The sequence below is a fragment of the Trematomus bernacchii genome, unplaced genomic scaffold, assembly GCF_902827165.1.
Source record: "Trematomus bernacchii unplaced genomic scaffold, fTreBer1.1, whole genome shotgun sequence".
In the NCBI taxonomy this organism is placed as follows: Eukaryota; Metazoa; Chordata; class Actinopteri; order Perciformes; family Nototheniidae; genus Trematomus; species Trematomus bernacchii.
Genome location: NW_022987641.1, coordinates 225,686 through 253,252, shown reverse-complemented (window position 1 = coordinate 253,252; position 27,567 = coordinate 225,686). Strand labels below are relative to the sequence as shown.

At 43.8% G+C, this 27,567-nt stretch overlaps 1 protein-coding gene across 4 annotated transcripts in view; it reads right to left on the bottom strand.

Annotated features, from left to right (window-relative positions):
- Nucleotides 1–27,567, bottom strand: part of ptpn12 (protein tyrosine phosphatase non-receptor type 12) — a 51,478-nt gene that overhangs the window by 9,824 nt on the left and 14,087 nt on the right. For all 4 annotated transcript variants that reach the window (XM_034133523.1, XM_034133522.1, XM_034133525.1 and 1 more), the window contains exons 2-13: nt 23,485–23,593; nt 20,030–20,106; nt 19,778–19,873; nt 19,241–19,279; nt 18,665–18,736; nt 18,438–18,497; nt 17,969–18,111; nt 16,444–16,510; nt 16,263–16,340; nt 15,123–15,221; nt 10,500–10,585; nt 207–378 (exon numbers count right to left, since the gene is read on the bottom strand). In XM_034133523.1, coding sequence (XP_033989414.1) covers nt 207–378; nt 10,500–10,585; nt 15,123–15,221; nt 16,263–16,340; nt 16,444–16,510; nt 17,969–18,111; nt 18,438–18,497; nt 18,665–18,736; nt 19,241–19,279; nt 19,778–19,873; nt 20,030–20,106; nt 23,485–23,593 — 1,098 coding nt within the window. The remainder of the gene's footprint in view (nt 1–206; nt 379–10,499; nt 10,586–15,122; nt 15,222–16,262; nt 16,341–16,443; nt 16,511–17,968; nt 18,112–18,437; nt 18,498–18,664; nt 18,737–19,240; nt 19,280–19,777; nt 19,874–20,029; nt 20,107–23,484; nt 23,594–27,567) is intronic.

Genomic DNA, 27,567 nt, shown 5'->3' with positions numbered 1-27,567 from the left:
AAACATTGAAGCACCTTTTCCAAATGCAGCACCACCTAGAAAACAACAGAAGTCGTCTCTGTGTTGGGGGGGGGGGGGGGGGGGGGGGGGGGGGGGGGCAGGTCTGAAAGGGAGTTAGTGTTTAGGGTTAGTTTTTGTCTTATTTGATATTTGTAAAATAAAAAAATGACCAGCAACTGTGTACGTTTCTGTAAAGCTGGACTCACCTGTGTAGCCAGGACGTGGATGACAGGTTTGGGGTGGTAGCGGTCGTTGTCCTGCCGTACGTTTGTGACGGTGGGGAAGGCTGACGGGGGAGACGGGGTCAGGATGGGGGGGACGGGGTGAGGCTCAGGCGGCTGCAGTATCTCCTCCTTCACATCCCCTTCTGCCTGGGCACTACACAGAGAGACCAACAGGAAAAGAAAACAGAAATTAAACCCTGTACATCCACAGAGATTCCATTCATTTGTATTCAACATTTGCTACAAGAAGAGAGTTTTACACGTGAAAGTAATGACCAAACCAAAAGTATTTGATGAAAGAGAAAGAAGAAGGAGGCAACAGGTTTCAAGACTGTGGTTAAGAATTAGGAAATGAGAATGATGAAAAGGCAAGAATTTCATCACAGGGCTCAAACAACCTCCAGACAGTCTGACATGAATTATTCTCTTTCTATAAATAATGATGAATCAACTCCGACTGAATGTATTGCATACATTAATACAACTAAAAGGGAGTTTCTGATAATGTTGTGACGATAGTCACCACTAGGTGGCAGAGTTTAAATGTTGTATGTTTCACCTATATAGTTTCAGGATTTAAGTGCAAAAGTGATGTAAAGCAAACTGAAAACAGACTGAATTCAGAGTGCATTCCTCTCAAATAATTGTATTTATTATCTAATGTTTCTGGGACTGCAGTGCAGAGTTGAAGACACATTTCCAAAGGGAAATGCTTAAATTAAGAAAAAGTATCTTCAGCCAGCGTAAAGAGAGAGGTACGTGGTATTCAGTGGATGTTTGTGCTAGTACAGTATCTGCAGTAATGCATACAGATGTGATATATATTTCACTAGCCTGTGTTCTCTGTGCTTATAAACTACTTATAAACACACCTGCTGATAATAACATGAATGCAGGATATGGAGGTTGTGAGCAAGCCAGTCCTACAGTTATGGAAAGTTAACAATAAGATCATGTTACACTCCACAGGATATACATTTATATGTATGCAAATATACTGTATATACACAGTAAAAAACTGTGAGAGGAAGTGGTGGTGTGCCAAACCTAAAGCTGAGGCAAGCGCTAACGTAGGACTGCACATGATGCTGAGTGTGTGTGTGTGTGTGTGTGTGTGTGCGTGTGTGCGTGTGTGTGTGTGTGTGTGTGTGTGTGTGTGTGTGTGTGTGTGTTACAGATAGAAAGTGAGACAGAGAGTGTGCATGCTGGGAAAGGGGACTTCCTTTTCTTGGGCAACTTTGGAGTTGCAGCCATCCTGTAAAAGTCTGTAAAAGGCTGTATTGACTCAGTAGCTGACCAACGTCTATGACAGAGGCTGACATGTGTCTTTTTGTTTAGAAATGGGAAGCATGCAGTGAGTTCTCCCACAATGCACCGCTCCTCCGCTCCCTTTACTGGCTGCTAGTGGCTGCCCAAATCCACTTCTAGAAACTGGTACTGGCCTACTGTGATGTGAAGGGATCTGGTTCTATTTCATCCTTACTGACCGCCAGAGGCGGTGCTTAGCACTGAATATCTTCTGTTGAATATTTATATCAACAAAGTCACGTGTGACCTCGTATGACCCCGGAAGGCATAAGTTCCGGTGTTGTCAACGAGTTCAGTCCTTTTTCATCTTCTCGCTGCACAGGTTACTACTTTATGAGTAGAAGCCAAGCTAGCTTATTGAAAAATTAGATTCTAGCTCATCGCTACCTGTAGCCTTGTGATGGTCTCGATCGGAGCTGCGGGAGGGGACCGCGGTGTTCACCGCTAGGACTCCCAGGAGCTCCGGACCGGTAAAGAGCGGACGCTCCTACACGTCAGTCGGTGAGATCGCTGCCATTTATTGCTGATTGTGCTATCTATTCTCAAGCTAATAGATAATTGTGTCCAAGTTAGCCGAGTGCTCTCGCTCAAGCTAACTTGTTACTGCACTAGTGAAGAGAGCGTCTCCGCTCCCCTCTCACTGCACCCAATTGGTTCCTGTTCCATCCTCCAGTTAGCTGAGTGCTCTCGCTCAAAGCTAACTCGTTACGGCGCTAGTGAAGAGAATGTCTTCGCTCCCCTCTAATGGCGCACAATTGGTTCCTGTTCCATCCTCCAGTTAGCTGAGTGCTCTCGCTCAAAGCTAACTTGCTACAGCGCTAGTGAAGAGAGTGTCCCCGCTTGGTTTATTACCGTTCCATCCTTCAGTTAGCAGAGTGCTCTCGCTCAGGCTAACTCGTGGAGAGAGTATCCCGCTCTCCTCTCACGGCATATATACCGTTAATTGACTTCATTTTTCTCACCCCAGTTAGCAGAGCGCTCACGCTAACTACTATTGTGCTCACTCCCCTGCACTGCATATATTGTTTCCTGGCCCGGTTATTTACAGTCAGCTGAGTGCTCTCGCTCAGACTGACTTAAGCTGCCAGCAGCAATTAGTCTGGAGTTTTCGTTGGTACTGTCGCTATGTTTAACGGCTGTAACACCTGTATGGCTCCTCTTCAACCAGAGGATGGCCATGACCTTTGCCCCTCTTGTCTTGGCCTCGAGCATCTGAGGGCGGTTACGGAGAGGCTCGGGTGCCCCGCCCAAGAAGAGGACTAAGCCTGATAGGCTGTCCTCCAGGGTGGACCTGCTCACTACTGAGCTAGCCCAGATGAAGTCACTCCTCCTGGCTCTCCATTCTGGTGCCCGTACAGAGCACGCCACTGCACCCAATCCACCCATGGCTGAGCTGGTTCCAGATGACGATGTGGTCTCGATGGCAGCTTCAGCCACTCATTTTAATGAGTATAACGAGGAGGGCCCATCCCATGCTTCTGGGCCTGGCTCCTGTACCTCAGCTCATGGATCCTCAGAGGGGGCAGATTACGGCTCCATGGGTGCCGTCAGTCGCATGGCACTGGCTCGCCAGCAGCTGGATGTACGGCAGCCAGAAACAGCGCCTGCCAGTGCGTTCTTCAGGCGCACTCTGGCACCCGCCACCTTTACCGTTCCTCCCTCTTTTGAGTATCTGAGGGAGTTACATGCATGCTGGAGGGACACTAAGGCCGAGCCCTGGCAGCCATGCAGGATGCGGCAAGATTCGGCCTTGACCACATGCCGGCTGTTGAGCCTACCATTGCTTCCCTCATAGTTTCCCCTGACGAAGCTCTGAGGTCAGAGGCCAGGTGCCCTCGACCCCAATGTCGGGTCACTGATGACCTGCTCACTAAAGCTTACGATACAGCGGCGCACATGGGCCGTATAGGCAATTCCCTCTCTCACCTCATGCTCGCCCTCTCAGCTTCCCTGCAGCAGGATGCTTTCAGCGCTTCGTCTACCAGCCTCAGTGATGCCTCATTACAAGTGTTCGCTCTGATGTCTAGAGAGCTTGGGCGTCTGATGTCCACTCTCGTCGCCAGGTTTGGCTGGCACAGTCACCCTTATCAGAGGCATGTAGGAGGACTCTCCGTGCTGTCCCAGTGGAGCCGGGGGAGCTGTTTGGTTCAGCTGCCATACAGGTGCTCGAACGGACTGTCCAAGCTAGTCAGACCAGGCAACAGTTCTCAGCTCTTCACAGAGACATGCCCCCCCCCCGGTAGGCCTAGAGGTTCCGCGTCTGCCTCCCGAGGCCGCTCCCATCCACCGGCTCACCCCGGTGCCCACCATGGGCCTCAGCGTCCCACAAGGGGGCCGGCCCGCTACCAGCGCGGTCCTGTTAACTCGCCCCCAAGGCAGCCTCCAGAGGCCGGGGGGGCAAGGTACTGAGGGTCTGGGGCCGGCTGTCGGTTATTGCTCAACTACTGGGTAGCTCAAGCTTCAGACCCCTGGGTGGTTTCCACCTTAACCCAAGGGTACAAGCTTCAGTTCCGACGCTGGCCCCCAGCCTTCAGCCGGGTCAAAATAACCACCATAAGCGACCCGGCAAAAGAAGTCGCCTAAACCAGGAGCTATCAGTCCTCCTTGCCAAGGGTGCAATCGAGCCTGTGGACCCCATCTCACAGCCCGGGGGCTTCTACTCGACCTACTTCCTGGTAAGGAAGAAAGGCGGTGGACTTCTCCCAATCCTCGATCTGAGGGGACTCAACAAGTTCCTAAAGATTTTACCTTTCCATATGCTGAGCACAGCAGACGTTCTTCGTACCGTTGCCATGGGGGAATGGTTCACGTCCGTCGACTTGAAGGACGCTTATTTTCATGTGCCTATTGTGCCTCATCACAGGCAGTTTCTTTGCTTTGTCTTCAGAGGCCGTCATTTCCAGTTCAGGGTGCTCCCATTCGGACTCTCCCTCTCCCCAAGGGTGTTCACCAGGTGTGTCGCTGCAGCCCTCTTGCCCCTGCAGTCTCAGGGTATGAAGATTCTGCCATACTTAGACGACTGGTTGATCTGTGCACCATCCCGGTTGCAGTCGACCCAGGACACGGCTCTCCTTCTCTCTCATGTCGCCCGGCTAGGCCTCAAGGTGAATATGGAGAAGAGTTGTCTGAACCCCTCTCAGAGCCTAACCTTCATTGGTGTGGCTCTGGACACAGTCACTATGCGGGCCTGTCCATCTGATCAGCGCCTGGACGACATCCTCCAGCTTCTTCCCCTCTTCGAAAGGGGCAGGTCTCTGGCATATATTCGTTTTCTCCGCCTCTTGGGCAAGCTGACAGCTGCCTCAGCTGTTGTGTTGAATTTTTTTTTTTTTATTTCTTTTTTTTATCGATAACGAACGGCTTGAGGTTAAAAAATAATAATAAACGAATTTGAAACTGGGGGGGGGACACAAACGGGCAGACAGCAGAGCTCGGGGCAATAATGCAGATTTGTTTGACTTTTTTACACTTTGTTGTTCTCCTCCTTTCCTCCGCTCCCCCCCCCCCCCACACACACACACACACCGTGTGTGTGTGTGTGTGTGTGGGGGGGGGGGGGAGCGGAGGGAGAATGTGAATACGCAAAGCAGTGGACACTGAAACATGCACATACATTGGATAAATAACATAGGCGCTTAGTTTATTTAATAAAAGAGCACATGTTCAATTTGAAAAGTGACCGTAGATAGATTACTTCAGTTGCAATTTGGTGCTATATATATATATTTTTTTTTAATAAAAAAAAAAATAATGTTTTTAAAAAAACAAACGCGGGGCGCGGGGGCTCCGTTGGCAGGGCGCAGCGCCCCGCCAAGACAATGGTAGGGGAAACACTGTACGTAACTATCGTTCTTCCTACACTTCATCACTCTGCATCGGCCAATCGGCTTGCTACTCCCTCACTGCTAGTTGGACCCACACATAATACACACATGGTATGCTATCCTGGCTGCTAAATGGTAGAATGAGCTTCCTACTGATACCAGGATATCAGAAAGTTGACATCTTCTGTCACAGACTGAAAACTCACCTGTTTCCACTGCACCATGGCCAATTAAAAAAATATATATATATATAGAAAATCTCTTCTGTGCGGGGCACTCAAAGGTTTGGCTTTAAGTTAAGCTAATGCAGTAGCACTTAATCTGGTTGGGTTTATAGATAGGAAATGTACCTGCAGGATTCTTGTTTCTGAGTTTGTTTCTTCATGGTTGAATATTATTGTAAGTCGCTTTGGATAAAAGCATCAGCTAAATGAAATGTAATCCAAATGTAATGTCAATCCAAAGCGTATATCTTTTCTAAATACTAAAACATCGACTACACTAGGCCAGAGATTTTTTATGGGTATCTACTTTGTATCGATACCCATCTTGTGGATGAATCCTATCAGTTGTGTGTATCTTTATTTATTCAAAGTTTTTTTTCCTTTAGTCCTGGTTAAAAGATGGATCAAATGCAGGTATTGTTTCAATATTACTTGAAAATGATGTTGAGCCTTAATAATAACATTCGTTATAATTATCAGGACAGAGGTCATGATCTTACGCTGAGATTGAGCTCAAATAAGATATTTTTTAACCATCAGAATGAAGAAACATATGGCCTCCAGGTTAAAGGGGCTCTCTTTAATGAAAACATAAATCACCCATGAGAATGTCTTCCTCTGTATCCTCAGTGCATGAGCAATGAAAATATATAACATGGCAATAACACAGAGGATTCCCACAGCTGCTGCTTGTTTTCATGGGGATATGAATCGGCCCTGTGTTCTCTAAGATATGATCGGATTAAATTAAAATGATTCCTAAGGGAAGCTGAGCTATTACAGCAGCTAATAAGTTACAGAAAAACAAATAAAGCAAAGAGTGAAAGCACATCAACCATGTGAAAACTGCAGCACTAGGACGTCCATGAAAAAAGGATGCATGAAAATATGACGTGGGTGTGCATCAAGAGAATAAAGTAGTAGTATCAGTGTTGAGCTGCAATAAACAAAGAGTGAAATGATCAAAGCTCAATGTACGCTGTGCTGATATTCTGTGAGAAACATTCTACATCTGTGAGTAAATGGCCATACGGCAGCTTACTTTAAAGAGGCCCTATTCTGATGTTTGGGTTTTCCCTCTCCTGTAATGTGTTCTGTAGGTTTCTGTGCAGGTCTGCAAAGGCTAAAGTCCCTGAGTTTCTCTCACACACTCCCCTTTATTTTTATTAATTTGTTTTTATTTTCCTTAATTGGCTTTGATTTGAACTATTCACCAGAATGATCTGCCTCGTTAGAAAAATAATTTGTAACATTCTTGAACCAATTCCCTTAACCCAGGGGTGGGGAACCTCCGGCCCCCGGGCCGTATACGGCCCGCGAGACCATTTGATACGGCCCTCGAAGTAATTTATAAACACACGCAAAAAAAAATATTAAAGAAATCTAGACCGCAAAAGAATTAAAAAAGCGAGTGCCTGTTTTTCCTGGCCAAGGTCAGGGTCCTTGAACACAACACAAGCCTAACGTGTCATCACGTGGTATACGTCTCGTCTGACAGCAGGGGTGCAGTTATGCCGGAGAGCACCAGAACGCCGCTCCGCCACTTCAAAAATTGCAGTACCCATAAGGAGCCGTACACATGCCGCAGTTTTTGCGTGGCTGTGTCTTAGTTGTAAGCCCAGTGGCATCTGTCATACTGATCATAGTCAATAACTTCTTTGTTATTAGCATCTGGTTAGCTAGCTATGCTAACGAATATAAGAAGCTTTTTCTACAACCAGTGAGGTAAAGGCACATCTTTATATGATCATTATAGTTATAAAAAAATAAGAGACTAAAGGAAAAACAGGTATAAAATACTATATGAGAGTAACAAAAAGTTGTTATAAATAAATAAGAATACAGTTTGAAAGGGGAGTGATTTGTAAAATATCCATAAAGAAAAAGGAAATCTGCTTAGAGTTCTGCTTCATATGGGTGTTGAGAGCTGTATCCATAGATCTCTTCATTTTGCTCTCAAAGTGCACCAGATTGATGCTTTTAACTTCAACATTTAAAAAAAAAAATCTTCTCGGGGGAGCATGCCCCCGGACCCCCCTAGAGGAGGTTAGGTCCCCCCCCACTTAAATCATGCGCGAGTCATGGTAAGATATCTGGATTAAGAGGTTGCTTTTTCTTTGCACAGCATGAAAGAAAGGCCAAACGAATGGGCTGTGATTTTAGTATTTTTAAGCAGTGGTCAATAATTTGTACGGCCCTCGGAGGATGTTGTAAAAATGGAAATGGCCCTTGAGAGGAAAAAGGTTCCCCACCCCTGCCTTAACCTGTCAAACACTACACATTTTTTTTTTTTTTTTTTTTTAAATCATATACATTGCTATTTCAGATCTGTACTTTTGTGTGTGCAGATGTAAAAAGACTGAGGTATTTGTCCTCGATGTTCTGTGCAGCATGTAAGCATATAATAAATGATGTGTACTATGACTCAGTCGTATGCAGACATTATTGTGTATTTGTAAAGGACTATAACTCTTCCTGTGGGTCCGTACTGTAAGTAAAGGCTGATCTATAAACAGGAAGCTGATGACAATATAGTAAAAAAAACTGTTGTTATTATCAGGTTAGAATTTCTTGGTTTGAATCATTTTTGCCCTCTTTATTGTCAGAAAACATCTTGAATGTTAGGGTTTTTACCTGCTTATTTCTGACACTGCTTGTATTACACTTGTATTTATAGAAGTTCTTATAGCTGAAAAAACTGTATAATAATAAACACTTTCTTATGTCCTTATATCTGTCTGTTATGTTGTTTTAAAACCATGTATTAAATGTTTGCCTATAACTGCTTTTTAAATATGCTTCAAAGAGCATTATACATACCTCACCATGCACAAGTTGTTCTGCTCCCTGAAGTATTAAACACTACAAGCATCCACTCTGTTTAAGAGCAGACCTTGGGCACACAAACATCACACACACGTACAAATGCAGCCTCTAAACGCACATGTATGCACAGATGCACGCATTCACAAGAACTTGAAATGTATGCAGCGCCCACGCTCTCATAAACTCAAGCAGCGCTCTGTCCCTCCTCATGAGCTCCAGAGGGAAGACGCTGCATTTTTAATCACAGAGTTGGTTCACAGCGGCGACGTGCCAGAGGGCGATTTCACTTAAAGAGACACTTCCTGGTTTCAGGTTGTGCTGAGGATAGATTCATACAGACACCAAACAAATGTTGTCCCTTTCTTGAAATGGTCCCACAGGCTTTTGTGAAATATTTCTTTTTAAAGTATAGTTTTCTGGGTATTTATTTCCAAATTCCCGGTAATAGGGATGGTAAAACTTCTATGATTTTATGGATGAATAAAATGATAGCTCAGCTTGGATTTTTTTCTCAAATTTGTCAGCAAAGTTATTACTTGAAAAAGAAGAAGGAATTCATCAAAACATAAGTAAAAAAGACTAAAGAGCTAACACAATCTTTAATGCCACCTATTGGTGCTTCTGACAGACTTTATTGTGACATTTCAAAGGATATGACTCCTCAGGGTGTGGTTGTGAATATGTGTGTATGTATATAAAAGCTATGACTCAGTATCTATAACCTTGATGCCAGGCTCATTTGACTTCCGGCAGTTTTTTCCTCTAACACACACACACACACAGAAAAAATGTCTCCCACACACACTTGCACTGCTAAAGTGACCCGGGGGAGTGCGGCCGGTAGAATGTGGACTATGTTGGTAAAAATAGCTTCTTCCACCATCACTAAAATACTCCCAGGCTTAAACCAGGCCTGACATTATTCCTTTAGGAAAGTGAAGGATGACACAGACAGAGAAAGACACAGAACTGAGATTTTAAAGTATTCCAGGAAAGCCTGTTTTTTTTGGCAGCATCTCTGTGACTTCAAATGTGTCTGTTTTACTTAGAGCAGGAAATAACTTTTCTGTAAACACATCGCTTGAAGCTACATCCCAAAATTAGGACCTCTGAAAAATGTTTGCTTTCCCATCAGACCGGAGACAAATTCATCTCAGCTGAGCAGGACAACTTTAGAGCAACATAACAAAGGTCATGTATGTGATGGATCATTTTCTGCCTTTATAGAGGTTTAGAATTGGGAGAATGCAATCATCTAAAGTACCATGGTACCGAATGAATCACACACAAGCGGAAAGAAATGCTGTCAAACTGGACGTTTTTAGAGCAACAGGTAATTAAGGGAAACATTTTTGAGAATCTATCTAAAGCTGTTGCATGAACAGCATTCTGTGCATACTTCATACGTAGAGGGGGCTGGGGATGAACTGAGAGGAAGTGGAGGACAACCCCTGCTGGGCTCATAGATCAAAATTAAAATCAAGGGGAGGGTGAGGAAAAGGGGGCCGGGAGAAGAAGAGAAGCAGGAAGAGAGGATAAGAAAGGAATGAGGAGGGGGATAAATGTGGGAAACGTGCCAAAGAGAGAGAGTGTTTATGCATATGACAGATACCAACCATATGCCTGCGAGTAAGAACGAGTGTGTTTGTTGTCACAGAGGGAGATGAAAGATGTAGCTGCTCTGCTTTAACAAGCCGAGGGTTGTGGTACACGCAACACCACATTGTGTTGCAGGGGATTGTTCAAATGTGCTAAATGCGTCTATAAATACATTAAGCTTCTCCTCGGGCCACAACTGTAGTTAACAGAAGTTAACTTCAGTAAAAGTGGAGGCCGGGCGTGGGCTGGTGGGGAATAACGTGTCAAAAAACTCTGGTGAAAACTACGCAGCTGCTTCTGGTTGGTCAGTTTAATATGTTTTGACTCCACACACCCACTTGTTGTTTTGTTGGATTCCCCCTACACACACTGTGCTCACTTCCCACCTACTGCTCACTGCTGTGTTCATTCATCGTTTGGAGGATGAGTGCGGGATTATTCATCCTTTATTCTAAGTTTTCTCTGAAGTTTTGAAAAGCTAACAAACATCTTACCTGCGTATGCGTGGAGGTTTTGGAGGCGGGGTGTCCCATCTCTCCTCATCTGACTGCTGGCTTGTTTTATCTGGACTGTTTTCCTCCTGGACACACACACACACACACACACACACACACACACACACACACACACACACACACACACACACACACACACACACACACACACACACACACACACACACACACACACACACACACACACACACACACACACACACACACACACACACACACACACACACACACACACACACACACACACACACACACACACACACACACACACACACACACACACACACACACACACACACACACACACACACACACACACACACACACACACACACACACACACACACACACACACACAAAGACATGTTTGAGTTTAAGTTCCACGATGGTTTCATACCACTGGAATTTGATGATTTAGGTTAGAAAGAGGTCTCCATTACATCATGGGACTGAAAAACGTATCCTTCAGTCACAACTCTCCAATAACCAAGTCTTAGGAGTTAAAAAAATGATTTCTGTAATAATTATAATAATGCATTTCAATTTATGTATTGTATATATTTTTCCACTGAAGTAATGATAAGAATAAAACAATCTATGAAGACCAAATTATATTGAGTTGAAATTGATTTGTATTAACCTTAAGTAGCCTCGTAAATTGTGTGCCAAATACCTCAATCAAACTATTTACATGTTCGGGGTGTGTGGGAGAGAAACTCCCTCTGGAGGGAGCACAGGGATTTTAGTCTTTGCAGACCATTTACACAGAAAGCTATAGAACACACTACAGGAAGTATAATAGAGCCTCTTTAAAGACATCTGCCTCCAGCTGAGAGAGTGTATGGCGCATTTCCACCACACGGTCGGCCTCGGCCACGCTCGGTACTGCTTGGCCGCGTTGGGCCTTAACAGGGCCGGCTCACTTCATGCTGCGCTTCCATTACAGTTTAGGAACTGGGGTAGTATCTATAGTAACGCAGTGTAGGCGGAGCCGTGACGTCATCTTCAGTGAGAACCCCAGAAAAACAACACAGCCGTTAGCTGTTAGCACTCAGAGCTCACAGCTCCTCATATATGTTCAGAAACTAGACAAAAGTTAAACAAGTACAAACCACAGACTGCCTGTGTCATGGTGAATACAGTCGCTGCTTTATTTATGTCTGTATAGGCCGTTGTTGTGAGTGTGGACGGTCGGAGCATATACTGCGTTAGCTTAGCCAATCTCCATCTAGAAAACACGCATTTTAAAAGGTTTTTCGCCTGCCGTCTGTCTGCAGACTTGACAAAGCATTAATTCATGGTTTTTACTAACCGGTATCAGTATGTTGTTACTTCGGCATCATTTTGAAACGTGTATTACAATTAAATCACGGTCAAATATGTTCATCTTGTTGTAGTTGTAGCCCCCTTGCCAGCGATCCTCTCTCTAGTTTAGCATACTCAGCCCGACTCAGCCTCGTTGTCTCTGGCCCTAGACCCGCGATTTTATGAGGCCAGAAAAACTGTGAATTAGGACCCGCCGGCCGGTACTAGGCCAAGTGGAAACGCAACCAAAGACAGGCCGCTGACGTCACAGCCCTCTTAAACCGTGCTCCGCGCTGTAGTGGAAACGCGCCAAAAGTGGCCCCGGGCCGGGCCGGGCCGTAACTAGGCCTAGTGGAAGCGCAACCAAAAACGGGCACGGCACGACACGGCACGCTTAAACCGCGCTCCGCGCCATGGTGGAAATGTGCCATCTCCCTTCTAACTCTCTAGATGTTTCTGGAGCCGAGGCAGGAAGTTGCTTCACTGAAGGATTGAAATTGTTCCTGAAAGAAGCGCTCCTCCTCCCGCCTAATCTTCCCTTTCTTCCTCTCATCCTTCAGCTTCCTCCTCCTCTCCTCTCCTCCCCCGTGACTCATTAATTTGATTCTCTCTCTCCACTGATAAAGAGAAGATGACGGGACAACTTCAGGCGACAAAAACTCAACACAGAGGGGCAAATGAGGCCACATGAGCTCTTCCTTCAGGGTTCATGATGAAAACACAGTGTGTTGTGGAAAACTCCCTGCAAACAATGCAGCGCCTGCTGCCAGCAGAGTGTGGGATGTGTGTGTGGTTGTGTGTGTGTGTGTGTGTGTGTGTGTGTGTGTCAGACCTTTACAGCAACTAGGAAATACAGTAGCCAAGAACAGATACTTTGCGCTTTATGTTAGTGTATGTATAAGTGGGAGTCACGTTTGTGTGTGTGTGTGTGTGTGTGTGTGTGTGTGTGTGTGTGTGTGTGTGTGTGTGGGCTTACAGTTGACTGCCATTGAGAGCACCTATGTGGGTGTTTGAGTCACTGACAATGGCTGACTGGACATGAGTCAGTGTGTGTGTGTGTGTGTGTGTACACTTAACAAATGATTAATAAAAACAAACTTTGAAACAATTAAGAGTTGACTGCAGTTCAGTGGACAGGTTTCACACATTCTAGAGATACTATAAGAATTAAGATCATAGGGACAGGTTTAAAATAAATATATATAAACATCCTCCAGACTCTCAAAGTCTTTATCATCACATCTAAATTGTTACTATGTATTTAATTGCGAGAAATAAAGTATCCAGAGTTTTAATCTTTTTTTAGTATATATAATAATAGTTGAATTTAGTTTAGGAGCTGTTCTTATTAACTTTGATTGTGTGTTTTGATCATAAATGCTTGGTCATTTCCAGAGTAAGGATTAGAAATGTAAGTTCTTATGCAACAAATAAATATGATGTTTTATTTTAGATATTACATTTCTGGCTTACATGATCGACTGTGTTGATGAAATTCCAGATTATGTTATAAACTAAAACAATTTGAACTGAGTTCCCTCAAAAGCAAGGACGTTCCTATCTTTAAAAAAACATAACCATTCAAATGAAGCTTTTCCCAAACAGTGTAGAGAGTGTGGGTCTTTCTAATGTCAACATGGCTGTGTGTCCCTGTGACCGTCTCTTGGAAGGGTCTCCCTTTCCCAACGGATGCGTGTCTATTCTGAGACACAAAGTGCATTATGGGAGAGGGGTGATGTCATCAGAGCTTCGTAAGCAGGAAGTGGACTGGAGGTCTGTGTTTCTCAATGTCGAGTAAAGCTGCTGCAGAGCCACTATTTCAAGCATACTACTTCATCGAGTCCCGCTGAAGTACTGTTCCAATGTCCAGCATACTTGGAAATCTACCGAGCCCGACGTACTTCGTAGCGAGAAATTTCGAGGCTGCACATGTGTAGACTCCGCGGTCTTAAAATCCCCACAATGCTTTGCGCACGGACCAATTTCCCCAAATCTGTGGCGGAAGATGTAAGGCGGGGCCTCTCATATGACGCACACTTGCTCGCCTGTTCCATTCTTCGTTTTCCGAATGCCAGGAAGTATTCTTGCCTCGCTTCTGAAGCAAGTGACTCGACATTGAGAAACACCCAATGTGTCCTCTGTCAGTCTCTGTCTCACTTTGTCTTTCATCTTCACAAATCAGTGTGGGGAAGTGTTGCTTCAACCAGCTACCTACATGTTCTAGTGGCAGTCGAGTAGAGTAGCTCTTTCTATTATCACGCTACCTTTCTAGATGTTAGAGCCATTAACATTATTTTTGATCTAACGTGGATATATCTGACAGATATATTTGAGTTAAAGCGTTATTTATGAAATATTATATTTAGAACCATTAAGATATTTATGTGATCTTATATATATATATTTTTTTTGATACGGACACTTTTTGTGAATGAACATTAAATGGACCAGACACTTTCCATTCTGTCTCTGAGAATTGCCTGACCAGAATAATGATATTGGGATTTTTCACTAGTAAAGAGGCATTTCTTTCAAAATGTAAATCCTAGACATTGTTGCAATTCTGCTTTGCCATCCCCCATCTTAAGTCCCAATATTCCAAAAGTGGTATAAGAATAATGCTTATTTCTGATGTAAATCAACAGTAGATGCTATTAGGTGCACTTGAGTTGAAATCAGCTTCAGTCTGAGCGGATTGTAGGGGGGGGAGTGTATAGTTTCTGCATTTGAACTACAGTGAAGAGTAGCTTGTAGATTCATTAGTTTCAAAGTAGCTTCCCCCAGTCTACTACACAATGATGTGGCATGATGGACGGCAGCTACATACAACACCTGATTGGATTTTATACAAAATGTAATCTTTCAGCATTGCACTTCAAGCTAAGATGAGTCACAGAGGACAGTTCTGGTACTGCTTCTCCTGTATGTTACATACACTTTTTAGGTTTGGTTGCAATTGAGTGTGTGTTTTGGGGCAACTGAGGATAGTGAAGTAAAATTAGAAAGAGGGCAGTGTGGACTGACACAGCAAGTTTTTTTCTGGCTTTTCTTAAATAGGTCTAACAGTATAGAGTCCCTCCCCTGCAGAGGAGAGGTCTGTTTTCAGACTCGTTTTCTGTCTGTGTCAAAAGCAAAGTTTTCTGAAGGCCTCTCTTCCCTCTCCCTTCTCCTCTCACCCTCTCCCTCCCCTGTGACTAATTATTTGTGTTTCTTTCCCACTCCGAGTGCGTTACTCAGCGACATCCTGTCTTTCTTTAACACCAGACAGCATGCACAATATGTGTGTGTGTGTCATACCATGCCATCGTGTATCTGCGTGTTGGCGGGGCTCTCCAGTAGCTGCAGTTGTTTTTCAAAGAGCTGGGCGATCGCTCTGTGAACCAACTCGTACTGCTCCTAGGGAGACAAAGAAAGAGGGAGAAAGATAGAGATAGGACAAGGTGAGGTGAAGGAGAAGGGAGAAAAACAATTGGTTTTTCGGAAAATCAATATAAAAGCAATAACATTCTCATGTCTGTACTCAAAAACATCAATTTACAAGGCTGTGGAATACAACCTGTGTGAAAACAACAGAAGGGCCTCGCCCGATGCACGCTGATATAATCACATTATGTTCCCGGTGAGGCAGTAAGTGTATTGCAATGCATTTTCAGAAATTACATTACAGTTACCGGCTCCCAGCAGTCTCTATCAAAGGCAATTCTATGAGATATCTAACAGGGCTCTTTTTATGTGTGGGAGGAGACATCATATATAAGCAGCAAATGAAGCTGGGCGCTTTGTTCAGACTATAACACTCATTATTTTTGAATGAATGCTGCCTAAAGAAATGGCTGGAAAATGAAGATCCTCCCAGGTCAAACCGCTGGAACCGGTTACAGATAACGGCGGGAATGTGTTGACCCCGGGCTAAGAAGCATTTTGAAGCAGGTGTGCAGCAAGGAACACAGAAGGAAGAGACATGACCCGGGCTATGGAATGGAGGAAACGCTGCCACTACTGTCACTCAAATGGGGAACCATATAAAATTGACAGAAATAACTTGAAGCAACTTCTCGTAAAGATTATACAGATAGAATGCTTGTTATGCAGTATTATTTGTCCTTACGTGTTTAATATTGCCTAAAAATAATGAATAATTTTTCTAAACAAGATTTGCATCCTCTGGGGTAAGGAACTTGGTGTTTCAATTAAACATTGAGACATTTGTGCTGGTGGAATTATGTTCATTTGACAACCAGACACACATCACACAATGTTGATCTTAGCTCCGAGCTTCCCTGTTTGAAGGAAGCTTAGCATTAGCATCAAATCCCTAATTATTATTCTATAACTACTGAACATTATTCCAATAACTTTGAGTCATGTGTATTTCAGTTAATTGACCTTAAATGGTTATACTTGTCTGTGTGTGATAACAAAAAGTGAAGAACAAACCTTGGTCTGAACAGCAGAGTGTCGTTGCGTCCTCATCTCTTGGATCAACCGAAAAACATTAAAATCTTCTGGTATTTTCTGTAGAAGCACAAATCAAAGGTGTTAATTCCCACTTGAATCTCCACATAACAGTTACCCTGTGTGTGTGTGTGTGTGTGCGTGCGTGTGTGTGTTCACATACCCCAGCTTTCAGGAGGTTCCATGTGTAGTCGATAGCACAGATAGCACCCGTCCTCCCACAGCCTGCACTGTATAATCAGTCAGAGAGATAAGATTCAACAGAAGCAGACACATGTATGAAGACACATATACACTCCTGAGCTTTATCCTTGTCATTGCAAATCTGGATTTCAGTTTGTGAGAAAACAATAAAAGGAGTACCGACAACCACAACACCTCAGCAGACAGGATGGAGACAGGAGCTACGGAGTATGTGGCATCGTGTCCGACACATAAAAACATAAACTCTATCTCATGCTGTCACAGAGCCTCTGCGGTTACAGACAGTACAGCGCACCACACATCTTTACAGGAGCAGCTTCAGTCCTGCTGTGTAACAGAGGAACCAGGAAACGTCCGCAGGCTGCTCATTAGAGCTGATTATACACACATGGAGACGGTGTGTGTGTGCTGTGTGGATACCCACGCATGTGTGCAGCATAAACCTATAGTTTCATGAATCAGTGTGCATGTTAATGACGTCCACAAATGAAGTTCTTTATTGGTGGGAATTGCCATTCATCTTTGAGTCATTAATGTTTTGCCTAGACCCTTAACAATACAGTAATCCTATCTCATCACTATATTAGCTATTATAAAAGTCAAATCAAGCAATCTGATTGGTTCTTAGCTGTGATATAATGAGCATATACCACAGGCAGAATTGTAGTTACTTTTCACAACAAGTCAGTATCCCTCCGTGTCTGAGAAAAGCTACAACCGTTACAACTGTTACATTACGTCCGTTACGAAACTAACTAACTAACAAAGCTTAAGATGGAAACATGTAAGGGATAATGTGCAGCAAGGATTTATTGACCGTTGTTAAAGGACGCTCACATCTGCAGAAAGAAGTCCGGTCGATTGAACTGTATACAGTTGGGCTGTTTTCAAACTGGGACAAGAAAACAGCGGAGAAGTAACGGGGCAGAAACCCTCCTTTTTACGCAACGGTCCAGACATATATATAGTGCCTCTACCGTGACATGTCTCCATGCTTTAATGTTCAAATACTTTATTTTTCTCAAATGCCTATCTAACAGGAAAGGGAAACAGGGGCTCTTTAAGATAAACTATGGAAGGATACATAGTTTACCAAATCTACATTATATATCAGCAAATTATTAAACACAAGTTCTAGCTTTCGCCAGAAGTAGTTGCATATGTGTGTGTCTGGTCTAACTACAGTGTTCAAACTTGGAACTCAAAACACACACACACACACACACAGTAATGCCAGCCACCTGTTGCAAATTCTCACTGCCTCCTCAAAGAAAACAACTGGCCATCTCATGAATCATACAATTCAATTTGAAAGCATAAGCAAGTAGAAAATGTGAGTCTTTAACTAGAACAGGCAATTGGAGAGTGAGGTATAATTTAATAAATAATAAACATCACATCAGTCTTTTTTTTGTTGCGTTGCCTTAGTTACAGTACATGCAGCAATGGATTTGAGTCTGCACAGTCTGTCCGTGCTGACCTACCTGCAGTGCACACATATAGGAACATCATCGTTCTCTTGGTATTCCCTCATCAGTGCGATCATATCCAGTATGGAGTCAAACGATGAGGGGACGTCGTGATCCGGCCAGTTCATATAATGGAACTGTGTTAGCCTCCGGTTTTCCTACACACACACACACACACACACACACACACACACACACATACACATACGGAGGGATTTTTTTTAAGAACATTTAATTAGAAAAAATGGTCGATGGAAGGACAGGGAATTGAATCATCAGGCAAAGATGAGCAGCCTAAGTGAATGTGGGGGCGATATGTTAGGCCTTTCCTTACTTTTAGTGGAGTTACACAGTGATGATATGAACATATTTGTAGCATTGTTGATTATTTGTACGTGATTTTGCATACATTTCCAATATTGACTTTTTATTGTGAGGACTGGCAGGGGCAACAAAAGCACGTTTACAGTGTCAGAAGACTTACATTCTCATTCTCCACGGTCAAAGTCCTGATAAAGTAGTCTGTTCTGGCCTGCTCTGACTCCTGCAAACAGCAGAGACAGGGAGAACATTAACACAATCCTTGACTAAAACGCCATTAGAACAAAATGTGAGAAATGCAGGAGCCCAGACCACCCGCCCCCTTTTCTCCATACACTCTCCGTACACACACACACACACAGCTGTGATATTAGAGATTTGTCTACTTACACAGGAGATTCTGAAGGGGCCAAAACTCATTGGCTCCTCCCCAAGCAGCGGGAAATACCGCTCACACTTTTTCTAACGAGAGAAGCAAAGGAGTTAGCTTTGGCTGAGAACAACATACCAGACAAATACCACAGCTTCCTGTGCACACACACGTTCTGGCTCAGAATAAACAATTAATGTGACATGTGGAACATCAGCAATGACAATTACAGAAAAAAATAACTGAATATAAGATACTATAACCATATGTGCAAAACTGACATTTGTAGTTACATATGCTCATTATCTGAGACATCAATCACACTTTTCCATCAGTCAGTTCAGGCTTTGGTAACGGCCTCCAGCGACATCTTTTCACAAACACTGCGATATCATTTGTATATATACAAACATCATCACCAAGGACAGATGAGGACAAAAGAATCGAGGGGCAAATAAGTGATTTACGTTTTTTAAATGTTCTAACTGACAAACACACTGATGGGACCAAAGACATAGTGTATGAGGACACATTAACAACACACACATAAGCGTGCACTGGAACGCACACAGAGGGATTAAATATCAGGGCCTTACCCTTCCCATTTCAAACTCTCGACAAGCCATCACAATAACCTGCAGGGACACAAACAGGAAGGATTACAAATCAATATTTATACTCGCGGATAAATCGTACATTTCCGAAAATATTGCTTCCTTCCTTTATGTTCTATGTATGCAATGCTGTAGTTCCGAAATGAGGTGCACACCCTGCAGAATATGAAAAGCTTTAATAGAGAGTGGCTCAACCTTTCTGTATTTTAAATTCAGTCCAGCAGACTTCAGATCACTTTGATCCTACAGGAGTAATTATCACAGCTGCAACGTCCCGAGTGTGAGCTGAACCTTATCACAGCTCCCCCCTTTCTCTCCATCTGCTTCAACCATACGCACCCCCCATCTGTCTGACATTAAATATTTATTTCCCTACTTTAATTATTGTCCCCACACAAAGCGGGAGGTTACATCTTTCTGTTGCTATTCTATTGGACCCAGAGGCCCTGCTCTATGCCAACAGCCTCCTGCTCTCTGAATCCTCCTGTCTGCTTCCCCCATCCTCTAAGCCATACTCACAGCTACATTATACTCCCAGTTCATCCTCCAGAAGTCGATGACAGTGTTCTGCAGGGGGCCCTGAGTTGCAATATACGCCTCCGGGCCATCCATACCCTGAAGGGAGCGAAAGAAAGCAAGATCACAAATCCATCCTGTTTTTACACACTTTATCTCCCTGTGATTCATAGAGCACTTTATAGCACACATATCTTCCTAACACTGTAATCAAAGTTTCAAACAACAAAAGGCCTTTCAGGTGCTTTCTTTTACCTTGATGAAGTTAGCATTGACGTAATCCGAGTCATTATTGGTTGTTTTTAACGTCAGCTTCACCCTGGTGTGGTCAACTGTGGATAGACAGAAAGAAAGAAGTCTTTACTTTGGTGCATTTGAAGTATTTCCTACTTGCAGAGGCAGAAATGAAACAAGACAAAGAGAAAAGAGTGGATTGGGATAAAGCGAGAGACAAAGGGAGGACAAGTAGGAGAGAAATGTAAAATAAGGTTAATGGACACAGCGCATCCTCATTTCTATGTGTGTGTGTGTGTGTGTGTGTGTGTGTGTGTGTGTGTGTGTGTGTGTGTGTGTGTGTGTGTGTGTGTGTGTGTGTGTGCAGTCACATCTGTTACGGATGTAACAGATGTGACTGCACATATAAGCAGCTCATTCACTAAAAGCTTTAAAGGTCCCATGTCATGGCCATTTCTACTGATCATAATTCCATTGTTGAGGTCTACTAGAATTAATTTACATTGTTCAATGTTCCAAACTCACATTGGTTTCTCATACAGCATCTCTGTATAGTATGTGTATTCACTCTCTGTCCTACACGGCTTGTTGGAGCTCCTGCCCCCCCCTGTCATCTGTCCTGATGAGTCCACCACCGTTACAGCGGAACATCAGTGATTATGTGTTACAATGGCGTTTGTTAGCAACCAGAAAATGACACCAGTAATGACAAACAGATGAGAATGCTGCGTGGGGTCTGGGTGCCGTGTTGGCGGGACGTTGCGCGGCTCGCTGCTGCGAGGAGCGGACAGTGTGAGCTGGGTTAATTTCCTGCTTGCTGCGTGGGGTCTGCGAGACAGCGAGACATCGCGAATGGACACGGGAAGGGGGGTGCTGCTGAGGGGGCTGCAGCACCCCCATCTGCGAGGCTCCACTAGCACTAGCACCCGCACCCCCAAACGCGGCGCACCTACAGTGTAAGCGCGCAACAGTTTTGCCGCTGCGAGGCTCCACTAGCACCCCCCCCCCCAGTGCGTCACAGTTTCACCGCTGAGAGAGTGTGTGTGTGTGTGTGTGTGTGTGAGGAGCTCCACGGATTGGTCCATTTGGACCAATGGGTCCATTTGGGTATGATCACGTCACCATACCCAGGAAGAAAAAAATGGAAAAAGAGAAATCTCCAACGAGGCGTTCTGGGGCAGCATAGACAGGTATCTTCTGTGTTAGAGTTTTACTCGCTACAGCAGGGGTGGGGAACCTTTTCCCTCTCAAGGGCCATTTCAATTTTTTCAACATCCTCCGAGGGCCGTACAAATTATTGACCTCTGCTTAAAAATACTAAAATCACAGCCCATTCGTTTGGCCTTTCTTTCATGCTGTGCAAAGAAAAAGCAACCTCTTAATCCAGATATCTTACCATGACTCGCGCATGCATGCACGTGCACGGTTGTGGCATGACCACCACAACAGAAAGATATGGACACAAGATGTGTGCAACTGTGTTTAGTTTCCTATCCATGTGAACATGATTTAAGTGGGGGGGGGGACCTAACCTCCTCTAGGGGGGTCCGGGGGGCATGCTCCCCGGGAAGATTTTTTTTTAAATGTTGAATTAAAAGCATCAATCTGGTGCACTTTGAGAGCAACATTAAGAGATCTATGGATACATCTCTCAACACCCATATGAAACAGAACTGTAAGCAGATTTATTTTTCTTTATGGATATTTTACAAATCACTCCCCTTTCAAACTGTATTCTTGTTTATTAATGACAACTTTTTTTACTCTCATATAGTATTTTATACCTGTTTACTTTATTCTCTTATTTTTTTATAATAACTATAATGATCATATAAAGATGTGCCTTTACCTCACTGGTTGGAGAAAGAGCTTCTTATATTCGTTAGCATAGCTAGCTAACCAGATGCTAATAACAACAAAGTTATTGACTGTATGATCAGTATGACAGATGAACAGATCGCCACTGGGCTTTCAACTAAAGACACAGCCACGCAACAACTGCGGCATGTGTACGGCTCCTTATGGGTACTGCAATTTGTGAAGTGGCGGAGCGACGTTCTGGTGCTCTCCTGCAGAACTGCACCCGTCAGACGAGACATATACCACGTGATGACACGTTAGGCTTGTGTTGTGTTCAAGGACCCAGACCGTGGCCAGGAAAAACAGGCACTCGCTTGTTTAATTTTTTTGCGGTCTAGATTTCTTTAATTTTTTTTCTTTTTTGCGTGTGTTTATAAATTACCTCGAGGGCCGTACCAAATGGTCTCGCGGGCCGTACACGGCCCGGGGGCCGGAGGTTCCCCACCCCTGCGCTACAGGGTGTACTTTGAGGGTTTGTGACTTTGCAGACCGTTAACATGCATAAAAAGCTACATAACACACAAGGGGACGGGTAATAACCGGAGAAGCATGACATGGGACCTTTAATGAATGAATGAGTGGGTGGATGGAAGGAAGGAGAAAAAGAGGATAAAGGTATGAAAAAAAAGGATGAAGTAGGACAGATGTTGGGTCAGGGAAGCTCCCCCTGAGGTCACTAATGGCGCATTTCCACTGCAGGGCCTCGCACGGCTTAGTACGGTATAGTTAGGCCTTGGTAGGCCAGGCTCACTTTATACTGCGTTTCCATTACAGTTTAGGAACTGGGGTAGTAACTATAGTAACGCAGTGTAGGCGGAGCCGTGACGTCATCTTCAATGCGAAACACAAAACCAACATCAGCCATTAGCTGTTAGCACTCAAGCTCACAGCTCCTCATATCTGTTCAGAAACTCGACAAAAGTTAAACAAGTACAAACCACAGACTGCCTGTGTCATGGCGAATACAGTCGCTGCTTTATTTATGTCTGTATAGGCCGTTGTTGTGAGTGTGGACGGTAGGAGCATATACTACGTTAGCTTAGCCGATCTCCATTCAGAAAACACGCATTTTAAAAGGTTTTTCGCCTGCTGTCTGTCTGCAGACTTGTCAAAGCATTAATTCATGGTTTTTACTAACCGGTATCAGTATGTTGTTACTTCGGCATCATTTTGAAACGTGTATTACAATTAAATCATGGTAAAATATGTTCATTTTGTTGTAGCTGCCAGCGATTCTCTCACTAGTTTAGCATACTCAGCCCGGTTGTTGGCCCGGAAAGAACCTCAATTGGAGAGCCAGAAAAACTGTGAAAAAGTACCCGCTAGCCGGAACTAAGCCAAGTGGAAACGCAACCAAAAACGGGCCGGGCACGGCACGGCACGCTTAAACCGCGCTGTAGTGGAAATGCGCCATAAGTACAGCAACAGCTGTGTGTGTGTGTGTGTGTGTGTGTGTGTGTGTGTGTGTGTGTGTGTGTGTGTGTCAGACCTTTACAGCAACTAGGAAATACAGTAGCCAAGAACAGATACTTTGTGCTTTATGTTAGTGTATGTCTAAGTGGGAGTCACGTTTTCCCATTCATATTAACATACTTCATGTATGTGTTGGTACTTACATGGCAGTATATCTTTATATCTGTTCTTCTTGACATTCTCCTCCTTCTCTCCTACGTTGGTGGGGTAGATCTTCTCTGTGCGGTATTTAGTCGATAACCGCCGTAACCTCTGGAAAAAACAAGAGAGGAAAATAGATTTAATAGAGATAGATGATGAATTATTTTCTCCTCTCTGCTCCACCTACACAGATTATATGTGATTTGTTTCTAAGTACAAACGAAGGACAAGCAACATAGGGTTACACTGATGATGGGGGTGCTTTTCTGCAAAGGGAAACAGGAAAGAGAGAAATGATAACAGAGAAACTTCATTTGAGAATCACACTGAAATACAGATCTTTAAGAGAGTAGAGAGTCATTTAAGTTTTAGGAAAGAAAACTTAAATTAGTGAAAACTCAATTTGAGTTTCAATCAAGCTTTGCCATTACATATGTTCTGCCCAGAGCCCTGTCTTACATACACAGCGGTTACAATGGTTAAACTCACACACATATTATACCCACCCTTGATGTTAGGAATACCACAGCTCCCCACCCCCACACACACTCCTGTGCATTAAGTTAAGTGAGGCCAGATCTAATAGTCTGACACTGATAAAGACTCATGCAGTCAATGGGAAGCAGGCTCAAATTCAGCTAACAGTTCTTTAACTTGAGTCGACTCACAATATTCACCAACATGAAGAGCCCCTTTAATGCTGTTTGGGGTTTTCCCTTTCCAGTAGTGTGTTTTTTTTTTTGTGGGTTTTGGTGCATGTAAACGGTCTGCAAAGGTTAAAATGTGTTCCGTCCACAAACAATATGACCTTAACACCATTACTTTCTACTGTAATATAATTACAAAAAGTGGCAAGGCAGATTTAACTGGCCAAAATAAACCAGTCAGTGCCTGTTTTATTAAAAGTGAGATTGTAATATTTCTTTCACTTAAGCTGTGCGTAGAGTCGGTTTGCTCTTTACTGACATATGTTGTCTCAGAGTTAAAAAGGGGTTTACATTTATATTGTATTAGGTTTAAGTTGATTCCATTTTATTCAATGGGAATCACTGGTTTCCTTTTAACTCCACAACTCCACAAGCATATTTTATAAGATGAAGAAAGAGGCTTCAGCACCATCAATAGTGCTAAATGCTACATTTAAAACATAAAAGAGGAAAATATACTATATTTTAATACATTGAGGGACATTTCTGAATCTTCCAGTGAATCACCGTGGCCTCTAGTGTCACAGTCAAACTTTGTAAAAACTTCTAAAGAACAGAAAGACTTTTGTATCATATAAAAAGCTCCTGCTGCTCGACTGATAGTGTTCACATGATATCGCTTTTAAGTGCCTTTTTTTTTATTATTCTCTCAGTTGGTTAAATCAGGGGTTCCCAACCCCCGGGCCGCAGACCGGTACCGGGCCGCGGAGGTGTTATGTTAAATCATAATCTCGATTATTTGGGTCAATAATTGATATCACGATTATTAAAAACGATTATGCATTTACTTTGAAAACATCAATTTATTGGAGAAAAAAAATGTGAAGTTTGTTTTTAACAGTTGATTACCCTGAACTTTAAGTATAATTCAACTGAAAAACCAATATAAAACTTTTTCAATAATAATAATAAAAGAATAATCGTTTTATTTCGATTACGTTGTTTTCGTAATCGTTGCAAGCCATAATCGTAATTGCGATTAATTGAGCAGCCCTAGTTTATCGTAATATTTGCAGTATTATAATATATAAAAAAAATGTATTATAATGTTTTTTTCAAAAAGTGTTTAATTTTCGCACCTATACCAGTCATATTATTTAATCCAGTAGCCTAGTTAAACTTTCACCAGAAAACAGTTGAAAATGGCTTTTATGATGTTCCGAGGGATTCGGCGGCTCAGCCTAAGGTCTCAGCCTCTCGTGCGCACGAGAAAGTTACGGGTGCGCCAAGTAGGAAGAGGAGCGCACAGCAGACAACTGTTTACAGACTGTTATGTTTATGTGAGGAAATGGCAGTGTATACATTATTTGAGATATATTTCAAACTCGGACTTCATTTTAAGGACATGACGGCCAGGGGTGTAGAGCTATTTGTTTAAGCACCGGATTGGCAAAACAGGAGAAACCAGTCTGCCTTGATCTATGAATTAATGTCCGGGACTCTCACAGTACCTGCTGCCCACAGCTGTTTTATAGAAGGAAACCCTCCTTCACTTCATGAAATGGCTGCAGCATCAGGAGGCAGCGGGACGTGTAACTCCGCCTCTGAGAAGTGCAGCACCAGCGCCGAGAGCTGTGCCTTTTTACGCACCGCCTTCACTGTGTTTACCTTCTTCAGAACAGCTTAATGTGCTGTTTACACGAGAACACAAACGGTTGTATCCGCTACTTTTCTCTTTCGTATAGCCCGTTCGTTCACACGAGGCCGTAACGGAAACGCGCAAATGGACCGCGCAAACGATAACGGGTCCCAAGGTGGATAGATCTATACGATCATTTCCTGATAACGATGAAGCCATAGCCCCGCCTCTCCCCACCTCTGCTGCTCACTACTGTAGCATGGTAAGTAGCTACTGCTACTGACCATGCTACAGATGTTAGTGCAAAATCTACAGCTCCTCTACCACAACCATCAGCAACAAGTGGACATGGAGAATTACATGAACTACATGTTGCTAAATCCACCGCGGGGCATAAACAGAAGGGCAACCATGGCAACCATGCTCGGGGGTCTTCTTCGCTGCTTTTGGTGTATTTTGTGGCGAAAGTACAGCGCCACTTACAGGCCCGGCATATGTACTACAGCGTCTCCAGCGCTTTTGAGCGGTCTGGTGCGGAAGTACAGCGCCACTTACAGGCCCGGCATATGTACTACAGCGTCTCCAGCGCTTTTGAGCGGTCTGGTGCGGAAGTACAGCGCCACTTACAGGCCCGGCATATGTACTACAGCGTCTCCAGCGCTTTCGAGCGGTCTCGTGCGGAAGTACAGCGCCACTTATAGGCCCGGCATATGTACTACAGCGTCTCCAGTGCTCCCGAGCGGTCTCGTGTGAACGGAAGACTTTTTTGATATCGTATTCGGTTTGTTTGTGTTTCGTATGCGTTTGCGTGTAAAATGGGTCTAAGAGTGACTGCAGGCTGCTACGTGTTAACCACACACACCTCTACACACACACACACACCTCTACACATATCGAACTGCCCGATTATTCCCCCTATTACTCGTTTTATGAAGGAGATGTCCGGTCACCAAGGCGCATGATGTGTGTGTGCACCGGAACGAACGACACTATCATAATATTTTCTGAAAACAAATGTCAGTGTTTTTTGGTTTTAAACGTTAATATGTTTTGGATGCATATTGTTCTAGTATTTGTTCAGGCTGTTAGATACAATTAGTCTCTGTTGCTACCTGCTGATGAGTAAATATTAAAATCAGTTAAAATTGACAACCGGTCCGCGATTTCTTTTTTTATGTATCTGCCGGTCCTTGGCACAATAAAGGTTGGGAACCCCTGGGTTAAATCACTTCCTTCCCTCTTTCTGAGACAGTGAGGAAATTAGGCATCACTCTCACTCCCCTTCTCTCTAACGGTCTCTGAGAAAGTCAGCGTGGGTGTTGGGCTGCTGGAGCTCCGTGTGAGGAATGCCCCCCCCCCTCTCTTCTCTGTGGCCCTGACTGTTACTGTGCCGGAGACACACAGTACATCCTGAGAACTCTCAGACACCAAGCCTGTTCTTCCTGTCCCTGTTTCTCCTCTGTGCTTAAGCAGAGACATAAAACAATACACACAGAGAGGAACGCAAAAGCACACACAACAGGTATTTTTAATCCTACATACATAAATATGAAAGCTGTGATGAAAATGTTTAAGAGGACATATTCTGCAGCTCATTTTCATGTTCACATCAGTATGTAGTGTCTCTACTGGGACATGTCTCCATGCTTTAATGTTCAAAAAGCTCTTTATTGTTCTCATACTGCCTGTGCTGCAGCACCTCTTTTCACCCTCTGTCTGAAACCAGAGCCCAGTCTGCTCTGATTGGTTAGCTGGCCGGCTCTGTTGTGATTGGTCAACTGCTTAGAGATGTCCCGCCC